The following is a 15,645-nucleotide window of genomic DNA, read 5'->3' on the forward strand; positions in this document are numbered from 1 at the left end:
GGTGGGAGGCAAGTCACTGTGAGTGAGTTCCTAAAGGTGACACTCCCAGCAGGCAAGTGAGTGTGGGAATGAGAATGCAATGTCTGGTGAGGGGGCTTCAGCTCCCTGCCCTCCCCAGCCAGCCCCATTCAGGTGCTGTCCAGGAGTTTCTGCTGGGATCTGCACCCTCAAAGGACTTAGCCCCAAGGATGGAGTGACACTGAATAAACCATAGTTCTTACTTCCCTGGTCATCTGACTCAGCCAGCCTCCCAGCCGTGTCTGTGTGTGTGTGTGTGTGTGTGTGTGTGTGTGTGTGTGAACGTGAACACATACAGACAGGACAGGGAAGGACAGGGTTCCCTGTATAAGGAAACTGCCTTGGGAATCGCCACCTTTACTGGTTCCATGCTGAGCCCTCTCAAGCCTCCAATCAGTACTGCTGGAAGCCAGAGACTGCTCCTTTCATTGGGTGCCCAGTGGGCAAGGGGGCGGCAGTGATGCAACGAGGTGCTGGCATTGTGAGCCACAGTCAACAGGGAAAGAGTTTCTGAGTCTGAGGTTCAGCTGTGTGACCCCAGCTCTATTACTGACTTGCCACTTCACCTGTCCCTTTCCTCATCCTTAGAATTAGGGGAGAATGACAGCTACCACTTGAAGACCACTTACGATGCATCAGGCACTTCACCTGCACGTCACTGTCACAGCAGCCTGGTGAGGGTCTGAATTATGCCCATGGCACAGGTGACCAAATGCAGGGGAAGTGGCTTTTCCAAGGGAACAGGGGCAGCAAGTGTAGAACCCAGGCCTGTGCTGTCGAGTCTGCCTCCAAGAGGTGGGGGAGCTTCCAGGGGCCATGGTGCAAGGTGGGGTCACTCAACTCCACAGCAAAGAGGGTCCCAGAGCAAAGGCCTTCAGCTGCATGGTATTTCTTAATGGTGGAAAGTCAAGTTAGGGTCTGGCCCCAGGCGGGTAGGCCCACAGTGCCAAAGGCTACCAAGTAGATGCGCTGTAAACACTCCTGAGTCCCAGAGCCAAAGCCCTGCGGTGCTACTGGCTGGGCAGGCCCGGCCTCGCTAAAAATAGACGGGCCTTCAGGTCCAGCTCCCTGACCGCGGCCCAAGCAGGCTGCTCCCTGTACCCAACCTCCTCCTCTCCCCCTCCCCTCTGCCAACAGGGCTAGAGCCAGGCTTCTAGAAGGTACAGAGATGTTAAGACTTTCACTTCAGGCCAGAGAGGACGGTTAGGCTGATGTCCAGTGGGCAAGTTCCAAGTTCTTGTGGGGCCATAACGGGGCAGGGGTCCTGACCTCAACATCCTACACATCTCCCTCTAACGGAGGGAGCTGTCGACCTCCAAGCCCACTCGGGGAAAGAGTGGCGTCAAGGGCAAAACTCGGCCAATTTCGCCGCATCTTGCAATGGAATCTGAAGCCCCTTTGCCGTTTCTCTTTTACTGCACTGATTCTCCCCGTTGACAGCACTGTGCGGTTTCCGTGTTTGCTGCGGCTTTCTGAGGTCTTCTGCGGACTATCTCGGGGAGGCCCCGGGGATTGCGGGATGAGGCAGTGGCCGGGAGGCAAGGGGCGCGGGGAGGGAGGCTCCGGAGCGCGGACGGCCAGGGATTTCCTTTCAAAGGTGACTTAGAGCCGCTTCATAAGGGTAGCGCCCTCCCGGGCGGGCCCTAATGGCGAGTTTGGCAGAGTCAGCGAAACGCAGCGCCGCGGCCGGGCGGCGGGGAGCGCCCTCTCCCGCGCCCTCGCGGTCTCCCGCGCAGGGCAGCGGCGCGCACGGGCCATTTGCAGCGCAGGCAGGCTCGCGAGCGGCCGCCGCGCACCGGCCGGAGCGGGGGGCACCATGGAGCTGAAGAAGGACAGCAACGCTGTGTCCATCGACATGCTGCTGATCGTGCACTCGGAGAAGCGGCGCGCCGCTCAGGGCGCGCACTCTGACCGGCCGGCGGACCCGGGCGCGCCGCCGCAGCGCAGAGGAGGTAAACCGCGCTCGGGCCGCCCCGGCCCCCGGTCCCTCGACCTCCTCGCCCCAGGGCCTGCCCGCCGGGGGGCGCCCCAGGCGCCCCCGGGACGAGGTCAGCGAGGCCGAACTGCTCCCCAAAGCTGGCTGCGCCTCAGCGCTGCGGCTCTGGCGTCCTGTGGCAACGCGTAGCCCCGTGATTGCCCCGGGTTGACTCCCCGTGCATGCCTGCGGTGCTTCCGTCACCCCGGGAGCCAGTTTCCTCTTGGTCACTCTTTGAAGGGTGCAGATCAGGTTGGAAGATGCCCTGGAGGAAAAGGACCAGAGCCTCAGGCCTGAATCCTGCGTGCCCGAGGCCTGCTCCCCACGGGCCACATTGCAGGGCACAGGGGACCCCGGGGAATTCGTGTACTGAGTCAGAAACCTTGAGATGGGGCCCTCCCTTGGTGTCCTTGCGCAAATCATGGCCTCGCTTCTTGAGCCCTCTCCCAGCTTCCAACAGTAGAAGGCGTGCAAGGTGTGAAAGGCACACAAGCTGGGGTGGCTGCTCTCCCCACTTTGGCTTAGCTATGATTCTAATTGTCCTGTAGACTTTCCGGGGAAGGAGATACTGGTAAAATAAAGCGACTGTTCCCAGAGTGGTTGTGGAAAGCAGGACCCTGGCCCCTGTACTCTCCAGAGAACAGGAAACAATGTGAGAAGAGTGGAAAAGGATATTATTAGAGGTTAAATCGGCCCCTCAGACATCTGGGAGCCCCCAGTCCCTGTCTCTGAGGAAGCCCTCAGGAGCTCTTGAGGAGCCTGGAGTGCGGTGCCCTAGACGGACTGTGCCCTGGCTCTTTGGAAGTGAAGTTTCACAGCCCTCAAGGTAAAACTTCTGCCTCCCGTCTCCCTTCCAGCTCCAGTGTTCCTCGAAGTCTGTCCCCAACTCTTCTGTCCCCACAGCCTCTGTGCACATTGAATACGTGCCTTCCACCCACCGTGCGGTAGCAGCGGGGCCATGGATGACTCTGCCCCCCACCCCCACCCCAGGCCACGCAGGCTGCAGCTGCCCCTTAGCTCCTGGTGATGTCCAGGGGAGGCAGGCAGGGGAGAGAAAAGAGATGGTGGAGAGCCGAGAATGTCGACAGGCACCCAGTCTCCAGAGGGATTTGAGGCCTAGCAGTTGTTTGGGTTCGTTGGTTCTGGTGTTCTCAGAGCTGCCCCTGGGAGAAGGGGACACGGCCTGCCTAGGGTGTTTGTACTGAGGAAATTGACAGAGGCCGCCTGGCCTTCCTTGACAGAAATGTGGCTGCCCACTACTGCATGGACTGGTCCAGAGGGCCAGAGGCCCCCCACAAGGTACAGCTCCAGGTCAGCCCATGAGTCCCCACCTCCCTCTCCTGCTCTGATCACATTTCTCCAAAAGGTTCTGACACTAGAAAGAGGGTGGAGAACATAGAGAAGGCCCTGAGACACCAGCGATGCGGACTGCTCAGTGAAGTGTCCAACACTGGGCACAAACCCTATGTGACGCCAGACCAATGCACTTCACACTCATGATCACGACTCAGAGAAAGAAGACCCCTGTTTCCTGAGCCTTCTCTGCTGATATGTTGCTCCAAATATTTTCCTGATGGAAGTTTCTTCCAAACATTATAGAAGCAGAGAGACCGTGTCATTTATTGACAATCAGACAGTTATGAGCTGGAGCAGAGGGAGAGCACATGGTCTCCAAGGCCCGCTGGACAGTAGTGATGTCAGGAGACCCCTAGCTAAGCCAGCACATGGGCCCGCTCCTCGGGACAAGCCAAGGAGGAGAAATGCTGAACAAGACCAGCTTGTTCCAAGGCCTCCTGCTGGTGCACAAAAATCCAAAACACACCCCGCCCCCTCTTCCAAGTGTGTCATGTCCTCTGGTCTGCTCCGCTCCAGGGCCTGCCAGGCAGGGAATCCTCCCGGCTCTACAAAGGAGGGTCTGTGCTCTCTGTCAGGAGAGCGAAGCTTGGTTACTTTCATGGGCAGAGGACCGACTGAGGGTGTGAGCAGGTGGCTTTCTGCAGTGTCCTTGTGGCAGAAAAGATTAAGAGGGACAAGGAGGCATGGAGTGTGTGCACCAGATATTGGGCTGCAAGGTAGCAGAGATGCCTCTTTCTTTTCTGCAGGGCCCTGGCATTTTCCGAGCCATTTCCTTAGAGCCATGCTTCTCTGAAACACTCCTGAAAGCCCTCAACTCCTGTTGCATATTCTCCATAGAGGAGGTAGCCTAAAGCTGCCTGCACCAGGTCTGAAAAAGCTTCAATACTTCAGTATTTCTCCCCAGAGTCAATGGGACATGTGCTTTCCACTCCCTGGGTGTCAGTGAGGGTTGAGTGGTAGGTCCCAGATGCTGACTATGGAGGGCTCTGTAGAAGAGGAGGGTGTCAAGAAAGGACTGGGGATGCTCAGAGTGGTGGAAAGGGCTGGAGATTCATATTGGAGGCTGAGCTTCCAGGAACGTGGCCATAGGCTGCAGAGCAGGACTGGCCTGGTGAGGAGGCCTCCGCTGCCACCAAGGAGCCCTCGATGCTCCTTCCACGCCAGCAACTTGATTTTATTGCAGCTGCTTGCACTGCCAGAATATATGACAGTTCTGCGCCAGGAACTTGACCTTGTGGCCACCACTTCCAGCCGCCGCCAGAAACAGAGAGAGAGAACCGCTTCCATTCCCTTCCCTGTTGCCTCACCAGGTCCCGAGACAGAGTGAGACACAGATACATCTCAGCGGATGCCTCGGCCACTCAGGGTCCTCCTTGCTCTAGCTGCAAGTGGCTGGGAGAGCAGGCAACCGTCGCTCTCAGTTCCCATAAAGATCTATCACTTTCCATCTTTGCCTACTCCCCACCCTACCTTAGGACTCTCAAAGTGGAAGAAGGTTCACCACACACAGAAATAGGCAGGCAAAAGGAATGTCTTCTAGCAGATGAAGAATCTAGCAGGTGTCTTCACAATAATGCTTCCATACTTATGCAGTGGAAACGTGGGCGTGACAAAGAGGCATCTCCATTGTGAAAATTCTCCCTGAATGATCCTGATAACCAACCACCACCCCTGAAAACTACCATGGTAATGTTTTCTTTAATGTTTTAAATGTAGAGGGTTGCATTCATTCCTCTGAGCTCTTCTCATTTGTGGGCAGCCTCTCTCAGATCCCTAAAGAGCCACATTCCACCTTTAGCTCAGATCCATTCCCAATTGGTGCACTTGGTCTGAGTTTCCTTCCACAGAGGGCCTCATGCTGGTCTTTGTCACTTCACAGGACTTCAAGGCGTCGGGAACGGAATCCGGAGATGGCAGAAACTAGAAGGAAATGATCTATGTGGTAAATTCTCTCATCTTCATTTTATTTTCTTTCCAATCTCTTGAATTCAACACATTGAAAAATGTCTATGAATGTTGGGTTTCACTTGTTTGATGACTGGCCTAGATGTCTAACCACTCAGACAGTGGCTGCTTGTGTGACTCAGCCAGGCCTCTGGGGCCACCATGACCCTGGAAGATTCCCCTTGGCATCAGGTCCCCCAGTTTCCTGGAGGCTGTTGAGGGGGCAATGCTATCAACTTGAGCACCCACTTGTTCACTGGCTGAGCTATAAAGAAAACCTTGGCATCGTTTGGGATAGTGGATTTGGGTGTATCCCCAGGGGAGGGGCTTCCCAGGTTATGCAGGGCATCCATCTTTTAAAAATATTTCTAAACAGGGAAGATAGTGGCCTGCCTTGGGTGGTGTTACTCAAGGCCTGGAAAGATGCCAGTCCAGGGTTCTTTGGCTCCTGGCCTGGAACCCAGAATACAATAAGATCTGAGAGAAATCCCAGCTTCCAAAGCCACTTCTGTATGGTGCCAGGCGTCAGTCACCCTGCAAGCCCAGGATTTCTCTGGCAGTGCCATGCATGGACCATTCCACTGGGCCTTATTCTGGCCCTTCTGGATTTGTAAGCCCAGCCTCCATGGACAAATACTATGGAACTGCACTGGGGGCATGTGAGAATTCTAGCAAGAATAAGACCTCCACTTCCAGAGCCCCAGTAGGGGACTTAGTCAGACCCCGGCTATCTGAGCCCCACGATCAGATGACTGACTCATCAAATGCCAGTGGGAAGGACCCATCCCCCATGACCCTCTACAAATGGAGAAATAAGACCCCAAATGAACAAGACTGAGCACCTACGTTCTGCCATCCTTCTGACAGTAACAGAAGGAGAGGACGAACTTCTAAAAGTGAATTCATTCATTCATTCCCTCAGTAAAGGTGTACAGTGATTGCTTGGTTCTGGGAAGTGTTCCAGTTGTTGGAGATGAACCTGTGAATGGAAAAGTCAGGAACGCCTGCCCTCCTGGGGCCACGTTAGAATGACTGCATCATAATGCCATTCACCCCAGCCAAGTCTCAGCACCCTAGAGGTGGAGAGCTTGCCTGTGTCCCCTGGGCTATGCATGCAGATAACTCATCCTCAAGACACCCTCCCCCAACCAGGGACCATCCTCAGAGTCCTGGCTGACGGGCATGCATGCATGGGATGTCTTCCTTATCCTTGGGGTGGGACCATCAGATGGGAGACACACCAGTTCTGGCTCTACCTAAACGGACAGCTAAGTTAGCAAAACTGTGCTGTGGGTTCATGAGAATTACAAAAAGAATCAGACCTCCAAGAGACCTGACAGCCTCAGAAGCACATAGCAGCCCATGCAAGCAGGCGTGCCCCGCCAGTGTGCGGATGCGTGGAGGGCAAGCGGGTCGTGTAGGAAGAAAAGGACACCACGTCTTTGTTACAGCTCCTGCTTCACCTGAGTTGTTGGAAATTCATCATATGGCTTCTTGGGCATGTTATTACATTAGGAGAGGATTGAAGTATACTGAATTCATCCCCTTTTTACCATCTTTCAGGGTTCCTGGTTTGGGGGAAGATTAGTGGAAAAACATAACAAAACACAAAAAGATATGGTAACTATTACAAGACTCTTCTTAAAGATGTGAAGTGGGTACTAGGTGCTAAGAAAGAGAATGCTTTAAGTAGTTCTTGCAAAATCACCTAAGAGTTCTAGGTAAATGAGGGCTGGAGAGAGACTGCATAGAGGCCTTGAACTTGGGAAAGAGGATTCCACCACTCCGCCAACATATGTAATTTAAAATTAACTTCAAGTAAAATTTTATTTATTTTTTCAAGTGACATGCTTGAATGCAAGCAGAAGTTAAAACTACAGCTTCTTTCTGCGTTTTCTGATGGTGAGGTCCTGGATACATACTTGCCTTGCTGGTGCCCAGGTCACCCAGCCCTGGTGACCAGCATGGTGCCCAGCCTTGGAAATTGGACAGCTTTCACCTGAGAAGGAAGCAGCTGCTGGCTTGTACTTGGTAGAGGGTGCACAAGTGTGGATGAACATGCTGTTGGTCCCCCCTCTTGCTACCCATGCACTCCTCTGGCTGAGGTGCTGGCAGGGTGGGGGGAGCCCAAGTGCTCCAAACTTTTCCGAGCAGCAGGTGTTTGGGCTGAGCCTTCAGCTTGCCCAGCAACGGGCTTCCCCTGCTGTGATTGGCTGCTTTCCTTGGTCCTGGCTGAAGTCTGCCTAGCAGCACAGGGACTAATGCCCCACAGCCACAGGGAAACCAGTTGCGCAGCCATGACTATAAATACACTTACAGCAGCTAATGCCAGCCAATCATCCTTCTTGAGGATTCCCTTCCCAGATCCTGTTTCCTCCACCCTCCAGCCGAGCGGAGATTACAGCCAGCAGTGCCCACAGGAGGTGGCCTCTTTGTCTTCGCCTGGGTCTGGCCTGGAGCTCCAGCCGAGCACATACTGCTTCACCCTGAGTTGGCACACGCAGTGGTCCTGACCCTTGCCCAACTGACCAACCTCAGCCTTCATGGGGCTAACTGACCTGGTTGGTTGGGCCTGCTACAGAGAAGCCTAGAGTGGGTGGGCTTCCCCGGGCAAGACCCCACCCCCGCAAGGAGAATAGCAATCCAGTCCAGCTCAGTGAGTCACCCACCCACCATGACCGGCTTCTGCCTGGCCCACAGCATGGAAATGCTGAGTGGCAGCTCTGGTTAGGTATACAAGCGATGACATATGAACAGAGCCAAATCGGGCCAGTGCTCCAGAGGCATGCTTGCACCTGTGCCAGTGGTCACTTCCAGGGACAGGCCCAACAGCCTGTTTGCAGCTCAGCAGGAGGCCAGGGGAGAAGATGGCAGGTCGGGGTGGTAGTGGCCCTTCCCTAGTCTCATCCCTGCCCCTCTGAAGCAGAGGTTCAAGGGCAAGACCAGACCACCACAGCAGCCATACATGTGCAGCAGAGATGGAGGGGAGGCGGTGCTTCCCACGGGAGGGGCAGGGGGCACCCTGCCATGGTCTATGGCAGGAGCTGGGCATGTCTCCATAGCAGCCTGACTCCACTAGGCTCTGAGCATGGCTCTGTGTCCCAGGGACACGAATATCGCCAGTGCATGGCAGGTGCCCTGCAAATGTTGGTGAACCTGAACCAAACTGCAAGCACCCCAACTCTGAGGCTAGAGTAGGAGCAGGGTACTCTCCATTCCTCTCAGAGAGAGGTAGGAGGCTGAGTTCAGACTTAGGAGACTTAGGTTCAAGCCCGGGGTCTCACCTGGCCATGGGGTCTTTGGCAAAAAGTTAACCAGTCAAAGCCATGGGCCCATGATTGAGATAAGAGCCTTCCAGGCTGCTCCGTAGAAAGGTGTGGAGATCAAGGAGGCCTCACACTATGCTATGGAAACTGGCCTGGCTGCACCAAAGTCAGGAGCGGTGGTCACTTAGCCCATGGGAGGCAGGCCCAGCTTTTGGAAGAGAAACCAACCTCTGCTAGCCCCCACTGAGAGTGAGAGGCTGTGTGTACGCGGGCTCCTAGGCACTTGCCTCTGTGTTCAGATGTAAGATTCTACTGATTCACACGTGTTGATACCCAGCCTGGCAACTCTCTGCTCTGCCCAGGGAAAATTCCATCCTACCCTGGGCCCCATGGTCACTGCAGGCCCCTCTTGTCTTCCTTCAACAGGAAACCTGGTGGAGAAGCAGCATGCCCAGCAGACCCAGGTCATCACTTCCTACGACAACCAAGGTAAGGTTCTGCCACTACCTGTCCCCTCTCTCCCAGCTCCTGTGTGCCCAGATCTGCTGTCCTGGCCAGAGAGAGTGGGGTCAGAGCTCAGACTGTGGAGAGCAGAGCCCTCTCTGCCCTGGAGATGCTGGAGCACCCTTCCCTCCCCCACATCCCATGGGAAACAGTGAGAGGCTGGCTGTGCCTGGGATAAAGCAGTAAAGTCCTTGGGCCACAGAAGCCGCTGCTGTCATCATCATCACCCTGGTTGTCATCACTTTCTCTGAGTGCTAACCTCACGCCAGGCACCCTGCCAGACCACGTACACGGTCATTCTCACGTGAGTTATGCCTCACAACAGTCATATTTGATCGGTACTCTTATCGTCCTCATTTTACAGATGAGTAAACCAAGGCTTAGAAAGGTGGTCTTCTGTCCAAGATTGCATGGCCAGTAAAAGTCAGAGCTGGAGTAGTCTGTTCCCAGCACCATCCCCGCCCCCCCCACCACCACCCCAACCACCGTCAAGACCTCAGCTGTCTCTCCTCTTACAGCACAGCTTCTACAGCCACCCTGGGACCTGGCTCCCCCCGCCTGGCCCTCCCTCCTTCCGAGTCACGGCAGTTCCCTGGCCTCTCCCCCAGAGACGGAGCCTGCCTGGACAGGGCCCTCCACCCTGGGACAAGTTTAACTCAGCAGTGGGGATTGAGAGGGCCCTTCCTTAGGAATGCTCACTTTGCTGGACAGATCCTCCCCGAAGGGAGGGCAGGCGAGGGCGTCCGCTGCTGACTCTGCAAGGGACTAGATCTGAGAGCACTTCAGGGTGGAGGCAGGGTGGCTCACAGCTACAGCTGGAGGAGAGGCCAGGTTAGAGCCCCACCCAATGTCCACTTCCCCACTCACTCACCTCCCCTCCCTGCAGCTGTGGCTTTCTGCTCTAGATTGAAGGGCCTGGTGCCTGAGAGCTCTCATAGACTTGGGCCTAAGATGTCACCGCTGGTGCCCTCAGCGCTCATGTCCTAACTTGTAAGGTTATGTCCAGAAGGCAGTGAGGAGGAAGCCCTGGAGGACTCAGAGGTTCTCAGGGAATTGCTCTGTAACACCAGCTAACTCAATATCCCCAAGGAAAGATGCTGGCAGATAGTGAAGAAAGGCCTGTCAGCTCGAGTCCCCAGCAGGAAGTGGCTAGTTCTTCTTGCAGTCTGGGTCAGTATCCATTTAGGGCAGGATTCCTGGGACGATGGCTCCAGGACAAACCCAAGGTCACTCAGTGGGCCCACCTCAACCTGTTACCCCTCTGAGCACTACAAAGACAAGCCTGGGCCCCCCACATCTCTGCAATGGACTGGCAGCAAGCAGCTCACCCCAAACGAGAGTGAGTGGCACCTCACTAAAGTGAGTGTGGATTCAGTTCAGTCGTGTCCGACTCTTTGCCACCTGATGGACTGCAGCACTGAGTGTGAATTAGCAACTGTTTATCTTGCTTGGTTCTGGCCATACCCCCTGGTTGGGTCGTGATATTATCCCTGTCTACAGAGGAGGAAGCTGAGGCTGAGGATGCTGTGGCCCCCAGCCAGGGTGCTCCTGCCAGACCTGAAGAATAGGACTAGTGAAATGGGGCCTTCCAGTTACCAGGACCTTACCTGTACATCATACCCTGGCTCTTGTGGGCCACTCACATGCCTCTTCCCTGGACCTAAGGCTTCCAGAGGTGGCCTTGGACAAGGTCCACTGAAGATCGGGATAGAATGAACCCTCCAGGTCTTATGGAAGCCTGGACCACAGTGAGGGAGAGGCTGCCCTGCTCTGGGGCTGAGGCAGAGTGCCCACTCATGCTGATTCATTCATTTCACAAAAAGCAGCTCTGGATGAGAGCACTTGGGATCCATCAGAGAACACAACAGACAAGGTTCCCTCCCTGTTAAGCTGACACCTGGTGAAGGAAACTGATGAACCTGACTAGAAAAATGCAAGGTGTCAGATAAGGCTGGAGGAGAAAATAAAGCAGGAAGGGGGATGGAGGGGAAGTCATGCAGCTGAGTATTCATTTCTGGTGGCTGCTGTGACACATAATCTCAAACTCAGTGGTTTAACACAAATGTACTTATTGTCTTCAGTGGGCTTCTCAGGTGGCTCAGTGGTAAAGAATCCACATGTAATGCAGGAGACCTGGGTTCAATTCCTGGTTCTGGAAGATCCCCTGGAGAAGGAAATGGCAATCCATTCCAGTATTCTTGCTTGGGAAATCCCACGGACAGAGGAGCCTGGCAGGCTACAGTCCATGGGAGTCACAAAGAGTCGGTCATGACTTAGCAACTACAATATTCTCTTCAACAGTTCTGAGACTACAAATCCCATACCAGTCTCACTGGGCCAATCAGTCTCTTGGTCAGCATCAGGTTCCTTTTGGAGGTTCTGGGTGATAATCTTTTCCTTGACTCTGCTGGCTTCTAGAAGCCGCTGGCACTTGTGGACTTGTGGCTGCATCACGCCAGTCTCTGCTTCCATCATCACATTGCATTCTCTCTGTAAAGTAGTTCTATCCCGCTCTGTTTTATAATAATCCTGATGATGGCATTGGGCCCACCCAGATGATCAGGATCACCTTTCTATCACGAGATCCTGAACTGAACCGCATCTGCAGAGTCCCCTTTGCCGTAGAAGGTAACATTCACAGGTTCCCGAATTAGGACATGGATATCTTTAAGGGCCATCATGCAGCTACCACAGGGAACAATTTAAAATAGAGTGGTTGAGAAAGGCATCCCTGAGGTGACATTTGAGTAAGGGAGGTGATGAAGGAGCAGGTCACGCGGCCCCTGGGGAAGAGCTCCCAGCAGAGGGGGTGGTAACTTTATGCAACAGGTGATAGAATGATCATGGGAATCTTGGATCTTCACGCGGAAGAGGTCTTTGCAAGATTCATCTGTGACAGGCCTGTGCGTTGAATGAGAGGGGAGTGATTATAGGAGCCCCAGTGACCTCAGGCCCCAAAAGTTATTCTTGACAAATCAGATTTCTGTTGAGGCCTCCTTCCAGGTCACCTACCCTCATCTCCAGGCAGACTGTCTGTGCCTTCTTTGATCAGACCTGCACTAGGTTCCAACTGCCGTGTTTCCAGACCTGGGACATCCCTGTTGAGTGCCATTCTGCAGAAAGAATCATGAGTGGCCCTGGGTTTTCAAGAGCCCCATGGAAACCAGGGTCAGTCAGGCTGCAGGAGACAGCCTTGATCACACCTTCTGGCTGGTGCCCGCTGGCCTTGGCCCTGAGCTCTGGCACACTCGCAGTCACCCCACAACTAGAGCTGCTGCTCAGGGCTTCCACCCTGTGTCAGACTGTACCTGGTGTGGGATCTGCAGAGCTGGACTGTCCCCGTCATCAGTCAGCTTACTGTTCCCAGGGTGTCAGAGCTTACACTTCCTGCACTAATGCTGACTACCACACTCTGGGCAGAAACCTCTCAACACCCAGCCCAGGGTTGTTTAAGAGTTGGGCTTTTTTAGAAATACTTTAGCTGTGATTTTCTGACTCATCTACTGAAGGCACAGAATCCAGGTTGTAAATGTGACAGCTGGTTATGAAGAGAGTTAGGAGCATCTTAAGTCAATGATGACAAATATCTGACATGAATGCCATACCACCCACCCCCCAGCACACACACAAGAATACACCCACGCATGTATGCATACACACACTCACATTCATACACACACACACACACCTGACAGTCTTTGCTAATTGATAAGCACTCCAGGCAGCCACTTCCAATCAGTCAGAGTTAATGAACAACACAAAATCTGTTTGCCATCTCTGTATTAGGTGTTCAGAGCAAATTAGGTCTTCAGACAAAGCCTGATTCAAACCCACAGAGACCTGGAGAGAAGCTGTCAGGTGGAAGGACTCTCCTGATGGGGTAGAAGGCAGGCCCAGGGCCGCAGGTCGTGGACATGCTTAGGCCTGCCTGCTGCGTCGCCACTTCTCTGGGGGTGGGAACAGGGTCTGGCAACCACTTCTCAGGTGTAGCAGAAAATAACCACTAATATGCTTTTACTAAGACAGCCAAAGTTTCAGCTTCACAAAATGCTGTTTGGGTGATAGCTGGTGGAACTGGGAAGCGGTAACATGAGAAAGTCTGGGGCAGCTGATCCGAAAGCCCAGGAAGGCCTCCTTTGGGTATACTTGTGACTAAGATTAGCGTCATGGTATCTGACTGTACCTAGGGCCTGGATCTCACTTTAAAGTTTGTCCAAATGATATTTCACTTTTTATCATTGGAAAATTAATGTTTCTTTAAGAGTTTTATTTGGTAAGGAATGTTGTAGTTGGCAAACTGTTAGCACTTCACACCTTTAGGAAGCACGGGGTGGTACTGCAACCCTGCTCACTGGGGATAGTGTGCCCAGGTCCAGGACCATTTGGAGCAAAGAAGCCTCCCAGAAGTGCCCTTGCACACCTATGCATGAGAGCGAGAATAACACCCATCAGGGAGGCCGGGAGCTTTGCTATTCTCTTCAAGGGAGTGACGATTAACAGCACCACTTGGGGCAGAGCCAGGAGGGGGCCTCAGGAAAATGTCAGATCCCAGGAGGGGGTGCCAGGGAGAGGTGAGGCAGTGCAGGAAGGGAGAGGTGAGAAAGGGTGACTGAAGAGTGAAGGGGTGACTGACTGGTGAGCTTCCAGCCAGGCGAGTGCCCAGTGGGAGACCACCTCAGCACCCACCTCGGAAAGGGCTTATAGAGTTTCGATTTTCAGCTCACTCATTCTCTGACAGAGCGACATGGCTGGATAGGAGTGGTTGGAAGTACCTGGACATTAGGAGAAGTTTGGGAAAGAGGTTTGTTGTTGAGCCCTGGTAGTTCAGCTGGTAAAGAATCCACCTACAATGCAGAACCCAGTTCATATTCCTGGGTCGGGAAGATCCCCTGGAAAAAGGATAGGCTACCCATTCCAGTATTCTTGGGCTTCCCTGGTGGCTCAGCTGGTAAAGAATCCTCCTGCAATGTGGGAGACTTGAGTTCGATCCCTGGGTTTGGAAGATTCCCCTGGAGAAGGGAACAGCTACTCACTCCAGAATTCTGGCCTGGAGAATTCCATGGACTGTATAGTCCATGGGGTCGCAAAGAGTCAAACACAACTGAGTATTTTCACTTTCAAACCAATAGTCAGGTCAGCTTTGCAGCTTCTCTGTACTTCTAGAGACTGTTGCAGCCCAGCATTTTCCAAACTCTGTTTGTTGAAATAATGCTGGGTCAAGTAGACTTCTGCAGAACTTCTCAGATCGTTGTGTGATGCGACCTACAAAAGGGGAGGAAGTGGACATTTTTCTCAAATCCTTTTTGTTACAAAACATCTAGTGGGCAAGTATAGCTTGGCACCCACTTTGAAGACCAACTCTGAGTGTTCAGGGGGAGAAAGTGGAAAGGCAGTGGTGAGTAGACCCATGCCCCGGGGCATTGTGGGAAGACGCACAGCTGTAATTTGCTGCCATGGCGATGGTAGCATATCCTCTGACCACAGCTGAATGACCCTTTGAACTCTGAAACACTTAACATCCTAATTGTCAAGTCACAGGTTGATTTTCTCTGCCAGTGAATGTGCTAGAAACTACAGTCAAAATGAATGTTAACCCCTTCAAAGTAATCCCTTGGAGGCCACTTTGTATCTTTTAAACTTGTTTAAGAATTACTATCCTTAACATGCAGAGCAAGGTTATGAGCTACACAAGAAAGTCAGTATTGTTATTCTGTGAAAACACATTTAGCAGGCAAAAGATTCTAAATGGAGTTCTTATGAAATCAATAAGGAAAAAAATACCACATCAGTAGGAAAATAAGCGATTCACAAAGTAAGTTTAAAATGGCAAATATATGAAAAATACTATACTGAAAATTTAATAAATACACAAAAACAGTGAGATGTCACTATTCATTTTTTTAAAAACTTAAAGGATTAATGACAATCAAGTGTCAAATTTTTGCAATACAAACCACCCCAAAATTCAGTTCCTTAAAACATTTAACAGCTCTCAAGTTTACGGGTTGTCTGGGTGTTCTTGTCTAAGCCACACATGGCTGCTTGCAGGTCTTGGCTAGCCTCACCACTGTGTGTGGTCGGTGGGAGGGCTGGCTGAAGATCAGCTGGTCTGGGGTGGCCTCACCTGAGATGGCTCTGCTCTGCTCCCTGTGGTCTCTTGCCCTCCGCAGGCTAGGTTAGGCGCAGTTACACGGCAGCTGTGGCTGGAATCCCAAGAATGGAAGTGGAAGCAGCAGAGTCACTTGGCATAGGTTCCAAGCCTGCACAGCATCATTTCATGCTAACTGGCCAGACCACATCATCAGGCCAGCCCAAATGTGAGAAGAAATAAATGACCTCTTTTTGGAAGGAAATACAAAGTATTATAACCAATTTTGCCACCAAACACAGAAAGGATGAGCAAAGTAGACACTCTCTTACACTGTTGAGAGAATCATAAAATCATTCAGGAGATTTTGCCAATATCTAACAAAAGCCTTAAAAACCTCCATACCCTTCAATACATGTTTAAGAGTTTATTTGAAGAAACCGATTTGGAGAGTGTGTAAAGCAGTGTGTCAGAATGTTTGGGTTTCCCTGGTG

General features: G+C 52.8%; 1 protein-coding gene across 2 annotated transcripts in view; it reads left to right on the top strand.

Annotated features, from left to right (window-relative positions):
* The first annotated feature begins 1,652 nt into the window (after positions 1 to 1,652).
* Positions 1,653 to 15,645, top strand: part of KY (kyphoscoliosis peptidase) — a 50,548-nt gene continuing 36,555 nt past the window's right edge. The window contains exons 1-3 of one of the 2 annotated variants that reach the window (XM_069581035.1): positions 1,653 to 1,970; positions 5,229 to 5,291; positions 8,986 to 9,048. In XM_069581035.1, coding sequence (XP_069437136.1) covers positions 1,835 to 1,970; positions 5,229 to 5,291; positions 8,986 to 9,048 — 262 coding nt within the window. In that variant the 5' untranslated portion in view covers positions 1,653 to 1,834. The remainder of the gene's footprint in view (positions 1,971 to 5,228; positions 5,292 to 8,985; positions 9,049 to 15,645) is intronic. The other variant, XM_069581027.1, reaches the window with a different exon arrangement.

Source organism: Ovis canadensis, chromosome 1, assembly GCF_042477335.2.
Source record: "Ovis canadensis isolate MfBH-ARS-UI-01 breed Bighorn chromosome 1, ARS-UI_OviCan_v2, whole genome shotgun sequence".
NCBI lineage: Eukaryota > Metazoa > Chordata > Mammalia > Artiodactyla > Bovidae > Ovis > Ovis canadensis.